This window comes from Heterodontus francisci, chromosome 3 (assembly GCF_036365525.1).
Source record: "Heterodontus francisci isolate sHetFra1 chromosome 3, sHetFra1.hap1, whole genome shotgun sequence".
Taxonomy (NCBI): Eukaryota; Metazoa; Chordata; class Chondrichthyes; order Heterodontiformes; family Heterodontidae; genus Heterodontus; species Heterodontus francisci.
Genome location: NC_090373.1, coordinates 118,753,049 through 118,769,577, shown reverse-complemented (window position 1 = coordinate 118,769,577; position 16,529 = coordinate 118,753,049). Strand labels below are relative to the sequence as shown.

At 40.5% G+C, this 16,529-nt stretch overlaps 1 protein-coding gene across 4 annotated transcripts in view; it reads right to left on the bottom strand.

Moving 5' to 3' along the window:
* Positions 1-16,529, bottom strand: part of pbk (PDZ binding kinase) — a 31,308-nt gene that overhangs the window by 2,054 nt on the left and 12,725 nt on the right. For 3 of the 4 annotated variants that reach the window (XM_068025695.1, XM_068025703.1, XM_068025710.1), the window contains exons 3-7: positions 16,108-16,207; positions 13,270-13,412; positions 12,164-12,333; positions 3,741-3,870; positions 1,119-1,280 (exon numbers count right to left, since the gene is read on the bottom strand). In XM_068025695.1, coding sequence (XP_067881796.1) covers positions 1,119-1,280; positions 3,741-3,870; positions 12,164-12,333; positions 13,270-13,412; positions 16,108-16,207 — 705 coding nt within the window. The remainder of the gene's footprint in view (positions 1-1,118; positions 1,281-3,740; positions 3,871-12,163; positions 12,334-13,269; positions 13,413-16,107; positions 16,208-16,529) is intronic. The other variant, XM_068025715.1, reaches the window with a different exon arrangement.

Sequence of the window (16,529 nt, the reverse complement as noted above, 5' to 3'; positions counted from 1 at the left end):
TGGATAACTTCACACTTATTCACATTATATTCAATCTGCCATGTTCTTGTCCATTCACTTAGCCTGTCCAAGTCCCCTTTGAAGCCTCCTTTCATCCTCCTAACAACTTACAGTCACACCTAGTTTTGTCTCATCAGCAAATTTGGAATTACATTTGGTTCCCACATCCAAATCATTTATGTAGATTGTGAGTAGCTGTGGCCCCCAGCACTGATTCTTGCAGTACCCCACTAATAACAGCCTGCCATCCTGAGAATGACCTGTTTATTCCTACTCTGTTTTCTATCTATTAACCAATCCTAAACTCCAGCGAGTATAGGCCCAACCTGTTCAACTCTTCCTCATAAGACAAACCCCTCATATCCCAGGAATCTGCCTAGCGAACCTTCACTGAACTGCTTCCAATGCAAGTATGTCCCTCCTTAAATAAGGTGACCAAAATTGTACACTGGAGTGAATTGAATTGGCTGAAGACTGGCATCTGTGATGCTGTGGGTTTTAGGAGGAGGCAGAGATAGATCATACACTCAACACTTCTGGCTGAAGTTGGTTGCAAATGTTTCAGCCTTGTTTACTGCACCAACATGTTGGGCTCCAACATCATTGAGGATGGGAATGTTCATGAAGCCTCCTCCTTCTGTTAGTTATTTAATTGTCTACCACCATTCTCAAACAAAAAGTCTTGATGTTGGTTGGTTGAAGGCCAGGACACTAGGTATCCCTGCCCTTCTTTGAATTGTGCCATTATCATCGACCCTTAATATACAGACAGACAAAGCCTTGATGTAATGAATTATTCTCTTGGCATTGGACTAGAGTATTAGACAAGCTTTCACGTTTGGCTTGAATAGATTTGAATTTACAACTTTCTGAATCAGAGGCAAGAGTAATATAAACTGAGGCAAGACGACACTCGTGGTAATTCTGCAATTCCCCAGCAAGGAATGGATCAAAGGAAACAAATGGACACAGCCTGTGATTTTCTGTCCATTCACTTTAATAAATGGAAAACCATAAACTTTGCAATCACAATTTTGTAAGATCGATTCCCTCAAACAGCCAAATCATCCCATAACTATATGACAAACCAGACCTACAATGCACGATTGTAAGCTTACCTTCAGAAATATTTACGTGAGGCATAGAAAGGGTCATCATTTCCCACAATGTGAGGCCATAGGCAAAGATGTCTGATTTGTCTGTAATTAGACCATTTTCTTCCAGAGCTTCTTTTGGTTTCCATGGCTCAGTCCCAATATATGTTACTTTGGGATCACTTACTACAAAGAAATTTTTAAAAATACACTCTAGACAGTGAAACTTTTGTTACAAAATCTCTAACTTAAAAGGTTAGCATTTAAACAGATAGCGCCAGAGATTCTAATCTCTGCACCCAAAAGATCAAAGCTAATACAAACTGAATACTAGATAATCGGAAATAAAAAAAATTTTAAACTGAAAAGGCACAGGTCAGCCAGCATCTGAAAGAGAAATGTTGATGTTTCACGTGACCCTTTATCCAAGTCATGTGATGATATGCCCAACAGCCCTAAAAGGGTCCTACTTAAAATACTTCTATATTGAGATAAATACCAAAATGAAAGGAGTCCACAGGCCAAAACTGACTATTGATACCCCAACTGAGCAAATTCCATAGACCGTTTGATAAAGTTCCATATGAATAAATCCTAATTAAATAAAAAGCCACAGGAATAACATGGAACAGGAGCAGCTGATTTTTTAAAAAATTGGAAATAATACACATCAAAAGGCAAATGTTAAGGGTCGTCCAAATGGATTCAAATTTACTTCTAATTTACATTTGTGACCTGGAAACCAAAACCAAATCAAATTTGTTGAGTTGTTTGACATGAAGTAGAAACATCACAGGAACAATATGTATAGCAAATGATTTGCAGTAGGATTTAAATCAATTATGCAATTAGGTAGCCAACTGGCAAAGAAGCATTTACTCTGAAAGGATTACACATTAGTCAAAAATGTACATTGTGATTAATAGAATTAAATGATCACAGGTACACAGAAAGGGAACAAGTATTAACTGTAAACTCATTACTTTCAATGCGGCACAGCAATTCAAAAAACAATTTGAGAATTTTCAGAAGCTGTAGTAATACTTTTACAATGCATTTGTCAGTTATGGGGAGTGGTGTAGTGGTAATGTTACTGGACTAGTAATGCAGAGGCCCAGGCTAGTGCTCTGGGGCCATGGTTCAAATCCCACCACAGCAGATGGTAAAATTTGAATTCAATTAATAAATCTGGAATTAAAACGCTAGTCCAGTGACCATGAAACCATTGTCGATTGTTGTAAAAACCCATCTGGTTCACTAATGTCCTTACCTGGTCTGACTTGCATGTGACTCCAGACCCACAGCCACTCAGGGATGGGCAATAAATGCTGGCCTAGCCAGCAATGCCCACATCCCCTGAACGAATTTTTAAAAAGTCAAAACTCAAAAAAAAAACTAGCATTGGACAGGGTATAAAGAACAAGACTGATCCCAAGTATAATGGGGATGAGATCTGGGAAAAGAGTTAGAGTATTAAGAGGATTGAGCTGAATAAAGTCTTTCAAGAGGTGACTGTGTGGGAAACTCAGGAGGTACAAAACAAAGTTAACAGCTTAGAAAAGAAAAATGTTGAGAACCATTTCAAGGTAAAGAGTAACGATAGGTCATGTGTTCACAGGTTAAAAATGTCAATCAGAAAGTTCACAGCATGAACAACAGAGAATGGACTTCTGGGTACAGTAGAGAAAGCTCTTGGGAGACATTTAAGAGACAGTTGGATGGCCTAATTGGGAAGGAAAACTGTAGGTTTTTCCGAAATGGATGAGCTTTGATGGGCCGAGTGGTCTTTTCCCTCTTTTAGCATTTTCTCATGGTAACATAGGAATAGCTGCACCAATTTAGTGCACAGCCACTTTTAGATGAACTGTAAACTGGATATGCATTTGTCTTTAAGCCAGGTAACACAATAAATAACCCACAGAATTAAAATAACAGCCGATGTCCAAACATTCCTTTCCACTAAGTCAATATATTTTGAAATCAGTGGTAACTGAGGAGCAAAATTATGTTTAAAACAATCCTGTTCTAGGAACCCTGCTGATCATTAACACTCACAAAAGATGTTAAATCTCTGCAGCCTTTTTTATTGGCTCTTATGGTTTTATTTCCAGACCAAAGAAAAATACATTTTAAAAAGGTCACATACATCAGTTCTCTCACTGGTTTTTAAAGATTCAGACAGACTCCAAATGCAATGAATATTAACCATAGAATCTTCAATATATCAGTTCAGCTTTTTCCTTTCAACATTACACAAATACATTTTTTTTGTTGCCGCCGTGCTAGGAAATTGGTCAAATCCAAATAGTTTAGACTGTGTCTTGGTCTTTACTGCTATGCACAAAGGAAACACTGACAGTAGTTTCATAATTAAATAACAGCAATAATTTAAAAATATAAGCACCGTGCAATCAAAATGTTTCCATTAAACATGTGTGAATGTACACATATGTACAATGGTTTCATAAAACACATTAAGAAAGCAAAAGGAAAAAGATGTAATTGAAGATAATTTAGAGCAGATTTGTCACCTATTTTCAAAATGTACCCATTTTGTGATGTAGCACAACACATTTTCAAGTTAACCATTATTCAATACCACATTTCCTAACAGCCTCCTAATGAACCATATCACTTTTCACGTACCTTGCATGTTCTCATCTAATTTGAGTGAAACACCCACATCACAGATCTTAATGGTCTCAAAATCTTTTTTAATGACGATATTGCAAGATTTGATGTCTCCATGCAAGAGTCTTTGCTCATTGTGAAGATACTAAAAGTTTCAAAGGTAAATAAATATTTAAATCCTTAGGAGCCACGATTCTGCAGAAATGCAATTGACATATCAAAATGTTCCTGAGACAACAAAAACAGGCCTAGATTGAGAACATTCCATTCTAACTGCTCCAATTCCACTTGCATCCTACATGAAGGCAACTTTAAACTTGAAACATTGCTATTTAAACAGAAGTGCCATTGCTTACTATTTTGAAAAATGAAGTCTTAGTATGGCAAATTCCCAACTGCTTCCCTTTCTAAAGAGTCAAGATGTGGCAGTGTGACAGGAAGGAAAAGACTGCACATTAACCTCAGGTATCCCAAATAGTTTAGATCTGCCTAAATAGATGAACTCCCAGTTTAATGCATAGTTGTGGTTACCACATAACAGGATCATACTTAGAGTATTGAGCAAAAGCCTATTAGTTTTGCTAAAGTTAAAAACTTCAGTCCACTTACATTAATGAAGAAATAAACAATTGATCAATTAAATCAAAGTGGTTTGACAACAGCCATGACATTAGTAAAGTACATTATTGTACTGGAGGTGACCCAGGACGTTCAGTTAGGGAAAGGCACAGGAGTAGAGGAAAAATCTACAAAAGAGCCAATTAATTTGGACTGCTCCCATTCATTGCATTGGCAAAAACCAGGGCAGAAGGTCAATTACTCATTTTGAGCTCTCAATGCAAAAATCAATTAAGAAGCCAAAATGGTTAGATCTTAACACTGCCTTAAACTGTACTGGAATTAAACTTATACATGAACAAATTCAAATACAATATTAGAAAACAGTGCAATAATCTGGTACAAAAACTGAATTTTATAAAATCCAGTACTACTATGTCCATCCATCAAGATCCACACATCTTAAAAGCTATTAATGACTTTATACCCATTAATTTCATTGAGGACATAGTATTATCTGTACTTTGGCACTGTTTATTCAGCTTGTTCATTACAGCATGCATTTGCTCAATGACTTTTGCTGGAGAGTGGTGTGTGGAACAAAGTAATCTTTAGATACTTAGTTATTTTGGGAAAGCAAGATAATAGCTGACAATTTTTAAAAAAAAATACAAAATTGAGATATGGGTGAAACTGGCAAGACCTCATTTATCACCCATCTGTAACTGCCATGAGAAGTTAGTGATAAACCTTTTTGAACTTTTGTTTTTATAATTGTGTGCTTGCTAGGTTATTTCAGACCACATTAAAAGTTAAGTATGCATGTGAACTAGAAAAAGTAGACAGACTGGGTAAGGATGACAGGTTCTCATTCCTGAAAAACAGCACACCAGCTGTGTTTTTACAATAATCTTGCCATCTTGTGGACGTTTATTTCTGGTATCAGCTTAGACATTAGCAAACTTATTGAATTCAATTGCATAACTACACCCCTCCTAAAACACTGTGCTCCCTGAACTTTAAAAACTCTCATGCATCCCTCACTCCCTTCATCCAACTATCGGTGGCCGGGCCTTCAGCTCTCCTGAATTGACTCTTTAAAGCCCACTTCTTTGACCAATCATTCCTCCTAACGTCTCCTCTTTTGCCTGTAGTTTTTTTTCTGATTACATTTGTGAAATGTAGGAAACACAAGGAGAGCAAGTATAAACTAACTGATAATTTTTAAAGGGAGTACAGGAACAGAGACACCTGGTTGTTCAAGTACACAAATCATTGAAGGTAGCAGGACAAATTGGTAAGACTGCTGAAAAAGCATATGGGATCCTTGGCTTTATAGAGGCACACAGTACAAAAGCAAGGAAGTTGCGTTGCACCTTTATTTATAAAACACTGGTTTCCCAGCTGGAATATTGTGGCCAATTTTGGGCACCACATTTTAGGAAGAATGTCAAGACCTTACAGAAACTATAATGTTACTAGGGATGAAATAGTTCAGTTATAGAACCACAGAAAAATTATGGCACAGAAGCAGGACATTCAGTCCAACGTATCTGTGCTGGCTGAAAAAAGCTAGCCGCCCAATCTAATCCTACCTTCCAGCACCTGGTCCGAAGCCTTGCAGGTTACAGCACTTTAGGCGCATGTCCAGGTACCTTTTAAATGAGTTGAGGGTTTCTGCCTCCACCACTGTTCCGGGCAGTGAATTCCAGACACCCACCACCCTCAGGGTAAAAAAGGTTTTCCTCTTGTCCCCTGTTACGACCAGGTAAGAAAGGTGTCTCGGGGTCCCTTTCAGCCTTCACCCAGTCTTACTGTAACAGGATTTAATTTTAAACATACTGTGTTTTGAGCTCCTCCTTGGTGAATCCTTGTTCACTGCTTTCCAATTATAAAGGTAAAGAAATGAGCACAAACAGGTTCTCTTAGGTTTAAAAAGGAAAAAAGTGAAATTAAAACAAAAATTCTAATTCGGTTAACACCTACGGATACACAACGTGCTCATGCTACCATGCACATGCGATACACACATGCAAATAGGGACAGAAAAGAGAAGAAAAATAAAGCAAAAAAGTTTGAGGCAATCTCTGAAGGGGGTTTGTTACTGTGCTTCGAGCTTGCTATAGAGTCCTTGATTGTAGGTGGTCTTGCTTTTCGTTGGGGCCCAGTATTCCTCTTAAACCTTGTTCACTGTTGAGACTTTTATCTCTTGGGGTTCATGTCTCTTTAATGGGTCTTCAGTTCCATGAGAAAGAGATGGGAGCAGGCAGAAGAGATGTCTTCTCAGCCCAGGAGCAAACAGCTTGCTGTCTTCAAACACTGTTTCCCCAATTTAAAACTCTTTTAGCTGGCCAGCAGATGGTCATGAGACTGACTGGTCTGTGTATTGGGGCAGGGACTAGTGCCTTTGTCCAACACTGTCAGCTAGTATGCAAAAAAATTATTTCCAGCCAGGGGCATGGCAATCCCTTGTAATAGGCCTTCTTTTCTTCCCAACAACAATTTTAAAATTTAATGTCCATGTGGCGAAATATATGTGCCTCATTCTTGGCATGTGGGGGCCGACATGACATCCCCTCTAATCCTTCTACCAATCAACTTAAACCTGCGCCCCCTGATAACTGACCTCTCCAAAAGGGAAAACTAGTTCTTCCTGTCTGCTCTATCTAGGTGCCTCATAATTTTCTACACCTCAATTAAGTCACCCCTTAGCCTCCTCTGTTCAAAGGAAAACAACCCTAGCCGATCTAATCTTTCCTCATGGTTGCAACTTTCAAGCCCTGACAACATTCTTGTAAATCTCCTCTGTACTCACTCCTCTCCAGAGCATTTATGTCCTTCCTGTAATGTGGTGACCAGAACAGTATGCAATACTCCAGCTGTGGCCTAACCAGCATTTTATACAGTTCCAGCGTCACATCCCCGTTTTGTATTCTATACCTCAGCCAATAAAAGAAAGTATTCCATATGCCTTCTTTACCACTCTATGTACCTGTCCTGCCAACTTCAGTGACCTGTAAACATGCACTCCAAGGTCTCTCACTTCTACACCTCTCAATACCCTCCCCATTTATAGCATATTCCCTTGTTTTGTTTGCCCTCCCCAAATGCATTCCATCACACTTCCCCACATTGAATTCCATTTGCCACTTTTCTGCCCGCTCAACCAAACCATTGATATTCTGGAGTGGAACTATCCTCTTCATTAACTACGCGGCCAATTTTTGTGTCATCAGCAAATTTCCCAAACATGCCCCCCGCATTTATGTCCAAATCATTAATATATACCACAAACAACAAGGGACCCAATACTGAGCACTGTGGAACGCCACTGGAAACCGCTTTCCATTCACAAAAACATCCATCAACTACTACACTTTGTTTCCTGTCAGAGCCAATTTTGGATTCAACCTGCCACGTTCCCCTGTATCCCATGGGCTTTCATTTTTCTGACCAGTCTGTCACACGGGACCTTGTCAAATGCCTTACTAAAATCCATGTAGACCACATCCACAACACTACCCTCATCAATCCTCCTTGTTCCTTCCTCAAAAATCTCAATCAAGTTAGTAAGACAAGACTAGTAAGACTAGGATTCTCTGGGAAGCTAGGGAGGAGATTGCAGAGCCTTTGTCCTTGATCTTTATGTCGTCATTGTCGACAGGAATAGTGCCGGAAGACTGGAGGATCGCAAATGTTGTCCCCTTGTTCAAGAAGGGGAGTAGAGACAGCCCTGGTAATTATAGACCTGTGAGCCTTACTTCGGTTGTGGCTAAAATGTTGGGAAAAGGTTATAAGAGACAGGATTTATAATCATCTTGAAAAGATGAAGCTCATTAGCGATAGTCAGCACGGTTTTGTGACGGGTAGGTCGTGCCTCACAAACCTTATTGAGTTTTTCGAGAAAGTGACCAAACAGGTGGATGAGGGTAAAGCAGTGGATGTGGTGTATATGGATTTCAGTAAGGCGTTTGATAAGGTTCCCCACGGTAGGCTATTGCAGAAAATACGGAAGTATGGGATTGAAGGTGATTTAGAGCTTTGGATCAGAAATTGGCTAGCTGAAAGAAGACAGAGAGTGGTGGTTGATGGCAAATGTTCATCCTGGAGTTTAGTTACTAGTGGTGTACCGCAAGGATCTGTTTTGGGGCCACTGCTGTTTGTCATTTTTATAAATGACCTGGAAGAGGGTGTAGAAGGGTGGGTTAGTAAATTTGCAGATGACATGAAGGTCGGTGGAGCTGTGGATAGTGCCGAAGGATGTTGTAGGGTACAGAGGGACATAGATAGGCTGCAGAGCTGGGCTGAGAGATGGCAAATGGAGTTTAATGCGGAAAAGTGCGAGGTGATTCACTTTGGAAGGAGTAACAGGAATGCAGAGTACTGGGCTAATGGGAAGATTCTTGGTAGTGTAGATGAACAGAGATCTTGGTGTCCAGGTACATAAATCCCTGAAGGTTGCTACCCAGGTTAATAGGGCTGTTAAGAAGGCATATGGTGTGTTAGCTTTTATTAGTGGGGGATCGAGTTTCGGAGCCACGAGGTCATGCTGCAGCTGTACAAAACTCTGGTGAGACCGCACCTGGAGTATTGCGTGCAGTTCTGGTCACCGCATTATAGGAAGGATGTGGAAGCTTTGGAAAGGGTGCAGAGGAGATTTACTAGGATGTTGCCTGGTATGGAGGGAAGGTCTTACGAGGAAAGGCTGAGGGACTTGAGGTTGTTTTCGTTGGAGAGAAGGAGGAGGAGAGGTGACTTAATAGAGACATATAAGATAATCAGAGGGTTAGATAGGGTGGATAGTGAGAGTCTTTTTCTTCGGATGGTGATGGCAAACACGAGGGGACATAGCTTTAAGTTGAGGGGTGATAGATATAGGACAGATGTCAGAGGTAGTTTCTTTACTCAGAGAGTAGTAGGGGCGTGGAACGCCCTGCCTGCAGCAGTAGTAGACTCGCCAACTTTAAGGGCATTTAAGTGGTCATTGGATAGACATATGGATGAAAATGGAATAGTGTAGGTCAGATGGTTTCACAGGTCGGCGCAACATCGAGGGCTGAAGGGCCTGTACTGCGCTGTAATGTTCTAAAAAAAATAAGACCTTCCCTTAACAAATCCATGCTGACTATCCCTGATTAATCTGTGCCTAAGTAGCAGTTAATCCTGTTTCTCAGAATTGATTCTAATAATTTACCCACCAAGGCAGACAGAGCAGCCTATAATTATTTGGCCTGTCCCTTGCACCTTTTTTAAACAATGGTATAACATTCGCAGACCTCTAATCCTCTGGTACCTCGCCTGTATCTAGTGAGGATTTGAAGGTGATCCTCAGCGCATCTGCTATTTTCTCCCTGGCTTCCTTTAACAATCTGGGATGCAACTCATCCTGCCCTGGAAATCTATCCACTTTCAAGGATGTCAGACTCTCTAGTACTTCCTCTCTCATTATGCTTATTGTATCTAATATTTCACACTCCTCCTCTTTTACTACAATGTCTGCATCATCCCTCTCCTTCGTGAAGACAGAGAGAAAAAAATAATTAAGAACCCTGCCCACATCTTCTGCATCCATGCATAAGTTCCCTTGTACATCTGATAGGCCCTACCCTCTCCTTAGTTGCCTCTTGCTCTTAATGTACTGATAAAACATCTTTGGGTTTTCCTTGATTTTACCCGCTAATAATTTTTCATGTCCTCTCTTTGCTTTTCTAATTTCCTTTTTTTACTTCACTCCTCCACTTACTTTAGAAAGCCTAGAGTATAGCATTAAGTTTTTTGTGATCGATAAGCTTTCTTTTTCTGCTTTAACTTACCCTGCATGTTTCTAGATAACCAGGGGGTTCTAGATTTGGCCGTACCACCTTTGTGGGGACATGCTTACACTGTGCCTGTAGAATCTCACTTTGTTGATGTGGAAGTGATGTTTAGTTTTGGCAATGATCAGAATATGGAGTTTGAAGCTCAAGTCTCGGTCACAAGAAAATGCCTAGATCGTAGGCAGTTTGGTTCAGCCTGAGCGAGCAGCCGGTAAGAGGATGGAGTCAATGGCAAGGCTGTAGATGGTGATTGAAAATTTTGTTTAATCATTAGAAATTCAGCTCATCCATTACTCAATATCAAGGAGGTAGTCTGAGAGCACGGAGATAGGGGTGGAATCAAGAGATGTGGTGCACTTGTAGAGCTCACGTCATCCTTGGAGAAACCATTGGATTACTTTCCTTAGGGCAGAAATGTTTAAGCGGAGGTGTTAAAAATCATGAATTATTTTAATACAGTAAATGAGGAGAAACTGTTTCAAGTGGCAGAGGGTAGGTAACCAGAGGAACACATTTAAGGTAACTGGCAGAAGAACCAGAGGTGACATGAGTGAAAAATGTCATCTGGAATACACTGTCCAAAAGGAGGGTGGAAGCAGATTAAAGATCTTTCAAAAGGGAACTAAGTAAGTACTTGAAAAGGAAAAATTTGCAGCACTATGTAAAAAGTTCAGGAGACCAAAGGAATTCAGGGATATCGGAAAAAGCAGGTATATGGAGTTAGGTCAAAAATCAGCCATGTCTCATTGAATGGCGAAGCAGGATCAGGGTGCTGAATCCAGGGAGCTAATTCGATAGCTCTTTCAAAGAGCCAACAAAGGCATGAATGTTCTCCTGTGCTGTATCATTCTATTATTCTAACTTGCCATGATGTGACAAACTCAAATAAGTAATCCAGTACCCTAACCACTACACAAAAGATGGGGAGAGCGCGACTGCTGTTGACATCAAGGCAGCGTTTGACTAAGCATGGCATCAGTGAGCACTAGTAAAATTGAAGCCAGTGGGATACAGGGGAGAAAAAAAAACACTCCACTGGCTGAAGTCATACCTAGCACAAAGGAAGAGGTTTGTTGTTTTTGGAGGTCAATCATCCCAGCCCCAGAACATCACTGCAGGAGGTCCTCAAGGTAGTATACTTCACCTAACCATCTTCAGCTGCTTCAATTACCTTCCCTCCATCACAAGGTCAGAAGTGGGGGTGTTAGATGATTAATGTTCAGTTCCATTTCCAACACCTGAGAGCGCAGTCCATGCCCACATGCATCGACCTAGACAACATTCAGACTTGGGCAGATAAGTGGCAAGAAACATTTTCACCACACAAGTGGAGGGTAATGCCCATCTCCAACAACAGAGAAATTAACCATCTCTCCTTGGCATTCAACAGCACTACCGTTGCTGAAACCCCCAACACCAACATCCTAGGGGCCACCATTGACTTGAAACTTAACTGGACCAGCCATATTAATACGGTGGCTACAGGAGCAGATCAAAGGCTGGGAACACTCTGCCAAATATCTCACCTAACCGCCCAAAGTCTGGCCACCACCTACAAGATACAAGTCAGGAGTGTGATGGAATACTCCCCACTTGCCTGGATGATTGCACTCATAGTTTGACACCATCCAGGGCAAAGCAGTTTGCTTGATTGGTAACCAATCCACCAGCTTAAACATGCACTCCCTCTACTACAGGCATACTGTGGCTGTAGTGCATACCATCTAAAGATGCACTGCAGCAACTCGCCAAGATTTCTTCGACAGCACCTTCCAAACCCATGACCTCTTATCTAGAAGAACAAGGACACATGAGAACACCACCATCTGCAAGTGCCCCAAGTCACACACTATCCTGACTGAAAAATATATCGTCATTCCTTCATTGCCAAAATCACAGACCTCTCTCCCTAACAGCACTGTCGTTGCACCCACAATACATGACTTCAGTGGTTCAAAAAGGCAGATCACCACCACCTTTTAAGGGCTAATAGAGATAGGCAATAAATGCTGTCCCTTTGCTAGTGATGCCCACATCCCATGAACAAATACAAAAAATCATTACCTTCAAGCCATAAGCCACATGCAATGCTACTTTAAGGATGGTAGAAGCAGGAAAAGGTCCTTTGCTATTTTCACTCCTTTCTTCTATCAGGTCATTCAGAGATTTCTCTCCTCCAAACTCCATAGCCAGACACGGAGTCCCATCATTTGCTTTAGTAAAAGCTCTGTATCCTGTGGACAGAATTCCAGGGAAGATATAAAGAGAACAAAATTTATAGCAATTCTTACTTTTAAAAAAAGTGAAAACGCAAAGCTTAAATCTTCAATCTCATGAGGTCCAATAGTTATTTTCCTATAAAACTTAGTTAAAAAGGTGTTTAAAAGTGAAGCATTGAGATGCCCATTCAAAAAGGGATGACAAAAGCTATTACACTAAGAGTAATGACTGAACTAATTTAGCACCTTAGAACATCTGAAAAGGCACTGCACACACCAGATTACTTTTCAAGTGCAGCTACTGTCACATATAGGCAAAGGCTGCGTTTGCTGACAACATAACCAATAGGTGGCGCAGTACTAGTACATGCACAATTACAGTCTCTTCCACATCCCCGCCCCCCACCCCGCTCTCCAGCTGCTTGCTCCCTGCTTCCACCCCATCCCCCCCACAGCCGCTCACTCCAGATCTTGCCACTGCTGCCCCCCCCTTGGCCAATCGTACCCTGTTCCTCGCTTCCCCACTCCACCCCACTCTGGCTGCTTGCTCGCTCCCGACTTCCTGCCTCCCCTCAGCCACTCGCTCCAGACCTTGCCACAGTTCCTGCCCCTTGGCCAATTATACCCTGCTTCTCGCTCCAACCCCCATCCCACCCTCCAGCTGCTCGCTCGCTCCCCACAACACCCCTCCACCCCCCACCCACCCTCTAGCTCCAGGCCGCGCCGCTTCCCTCCTCTCGGCCACTCACTCCCGTTCGATCGTTTTCCGCCGCGCCGTCCGAAGAAGCAAGGCGGCTGCGAGGGGTGACGGAGTGATGTATTTACAAGAAACCTTTTATGGTACCAATGCTGGTGAGTAAACGTTCAGTTTTGTTTTGAGTCAATTACTTACACAGTTCATATTGTCCTTTCTCAGATTTTTCTCCAATTAAACACATAAAACAGACCTACCAACAATATTAGGATGCTCAATATCTTTCAGACGTTTGGCTTCTTCCTGAAGTCTCTTCAAATAAACACTTTTCTGCTTCACATTACACATAGAATTAATCTTTTTCACAGCCCATGGAGAATTTGATTTACCTGTGGGGGATCTAAACACAATATTTTTTGAGAACGGTATGACCGCAATGCCACTATTTTACGTTTCATTTAAAATTAGCCATAATACAACAAGTGTGCAGGGACAAGTCATTTTTCTTCATAATGTTATGAATACTATAAATGTTCACAGGCCTCTTAGCTTAATGTAAATGGTGGGAAAAATTCAAACTGTGTCTTTCTGATACTACCAATACTTAACTAGCATGTACAAGCCTCAACAGTTCTCAAAATGGTTTTTGGACTAACATACAACAATTAGGATGTAATCAAATTATTGAACAAGGGTAACAGAGATACCAGGCTTTTAGTCAGAATGATATTTCACATGAAGCCATCAAGACTCATGAAATTCATAGAAAATTGACTAAATGATTCAAAAATGACTTCATCTTGGAAAATATATGTGATAAACAACGCTCCATAAGAGTAGCAACTGACATTTTGCAAGGGTCAGGATTCCTTGTTTAAGCTATTCATAAACAATATGCAAAAGTAGAAAATCTGCAGAGGACTGCAAGCATTGGCCAGGTAACTAACAAAGGAGATTAATAGCATTTAGAGGGATGTAGGCAAGTGGGCGGGTCTTATTTGGGTTGGTAATCCCTTGGCAAGGGTGGAATAGAAAGATTAATCATAGTATTGATTATCCAGTAAAAACATCAACATTAAAGTATTAAAGGGGCTATTTTGTGATGTTTCTTTAGAGAGTTTTAATGCAAGGCAAGATAAGTTATTTTTAAACTCTGTATACTAATTGATACAGAGTCTTGTTTGACTGTGACATTATTACCTGTAATGGCGATTTCAAACATGCTATTCAGGGTCAAGATACACAAGACCCAAAAGATGGGCTAGTCGCATGAAGTGATAAATCCAGGTCAAGCAGTAAATCATAGCTGCTGCCATTCTCTGAATATATTTGAGAAATGTATTTTTTTTGTTTTCATAACATTCAGTGCTATCAATTGCCTTTCAATGGGATTTTCATAAACAGAATCTTACAGGTACATTTAGCGAGGTATTCTGGGTGAAATAATAATGGTTTTCCAGTACCCTTATGACCCCTCACCTACTAGCCCTGGCACCTCATACTCCACTGACAGGATGTAGAAGTGCGCTGTGCACTCGCTAGGCTTGGTCTGAACATCCAATAGATGCTATACAGATAGCTGTGGCACTTACAGACTCCACCAAGTCATGCGTTACTCCTTCTCCTGGCACAGCAAAGTAAAAGCCACACAATATATTTAGGATGATTGAAATGAACAGCAATCCAAATTTCACTCTCCAGTAGTGTTAAACCGAATTACGGGATTTAGAATAAGGTGAGCAGATTTAGACATTCTGCCTTCAAATAGACACCGATGAGCCGAAGACTTAAGACTCAGTTATGGAGACTCAATAAAGAGCCTAATTTTCTTTGAAAAGCAAAAATAAATTGGGACAAGTAATTAACATGCCAAGAGGCATGACCAATGTGGATGTAGGTAGCTTGGACAATTATTAAACTACAGAATGAGTACAAAACTGGCAAGGCTCTTGTGATATCAGCTGTAAGACAGTTTAAAACCCCAGGTTTATTTTACTGATGGTTTACCTATGGTGGACTGGTTCACTCAGGAGACAGAATGGTTTAGGATCACTTGCACTAAAATAAATTGAACACGGTTGTCAAGATGAATAAGATCAGTAATATGATTTACAGTTTACACCCTGTGAATTGCTCTGAAGAGTTGTTTTCTGAAAAGACGAGTTCTTAGAAGAACAGTTAGGACCCGATGTTTCAGGCAACATACTCCGTCCATCTTTACTTTGAGTTCTCTGCTGCACCAGGTTGAAATGTAGTATTAGCAGCAAGGTTGCTCTTCTCGTTAGGCTGGATCTTTCAACAGCCCTTGGCTAGACTCCTTCTGTGAGGTTGTTGTGATCTCTCTTTCCAGAGTGTTGCCTTTTAAGGTCAAAATTAATCAAATTAGAGTCTATGTTAATTGACACATGGCCTTCTTCCCTGGTGTAACCACACAATGGGCCAGGATGTGGAATCCATGGCCATCCATTGATGTCTGGATGGGTATAATTCTGTTATGTTGTGGCTACTTCCCACCTTTTGTTTCAGAAGAACCCATTCAATTCAGGACGCTCTCTTGATGGTTTCAAGATGGGTGTACTTGACACCTCTTCGACTGGAATGTATCCTTTTGCCCTTTCAAGAAAGTGAGACAATTTGAATATACAGGCCAAGTCAGCTGACCTTCGGCAGTAATCTTATAGTACATCATTCAAGAGGAAGTTGGATGGTCACCTGAGAGAAATAGACTTGCAGGGCTATGAGAATCGAGCCAGGGAGTGGAACTGACTGCATAGCTCCGTGGAGAGCTGGCATTGATTTGATCGGCCAAATGGCCTCCTTCTGTACCTTAAATGACTGGCTTTTTAAAGGAAGTCAATTTTAAAGATTCCACATCAAATAAAGTTTATATCTTAAAAGTAGGAACATGATGTGTCTCTATTGGGCATGACAAGGTTTAAGATAACATTGTTTATACTACATGTCCCATTTATGTAGAAAAAGAGTTTAAAACCCAGGCGACATTGTAGGCAAAGCATTTTACCAAAATTATTCCTTAAAGGTATTTTGATAACGTATACTTCACTTAATTATTTTTCATCCTTTCGTTTACTAACCTTTTCATGAGGTAAACATTAACTCCAGTGCCGTAGCCTAGCTTCTTCATAAAGGGAGAAGCAGGAATGACCAAAGAAGCATGATTCTCATTCCTAGAACCTGCCAATGGTTCAAATTTAATTATAAAGTAGCATATTTCATTTGTGTATATCCAATGCAAATTTCAGATTAATTCTAGGTAAGTAACTGAAGTTTACTACAGCACTTATTAAAGAATACAGATTAATTGCAAGTACCCTTTGCATGCATACAAAACACTTGATTGCAACAAATACATTGTCAATGCTACTGATTCTGGAACTAATTGCTGGTCAATTTCTATGGATTTACAAAAGCACTATAACTGTGCTGAAAACAGCAATTCACTAGATGACAAAGAATCTCAAATAATTCTCTATTTACTATGGTAATTGTTGTAACA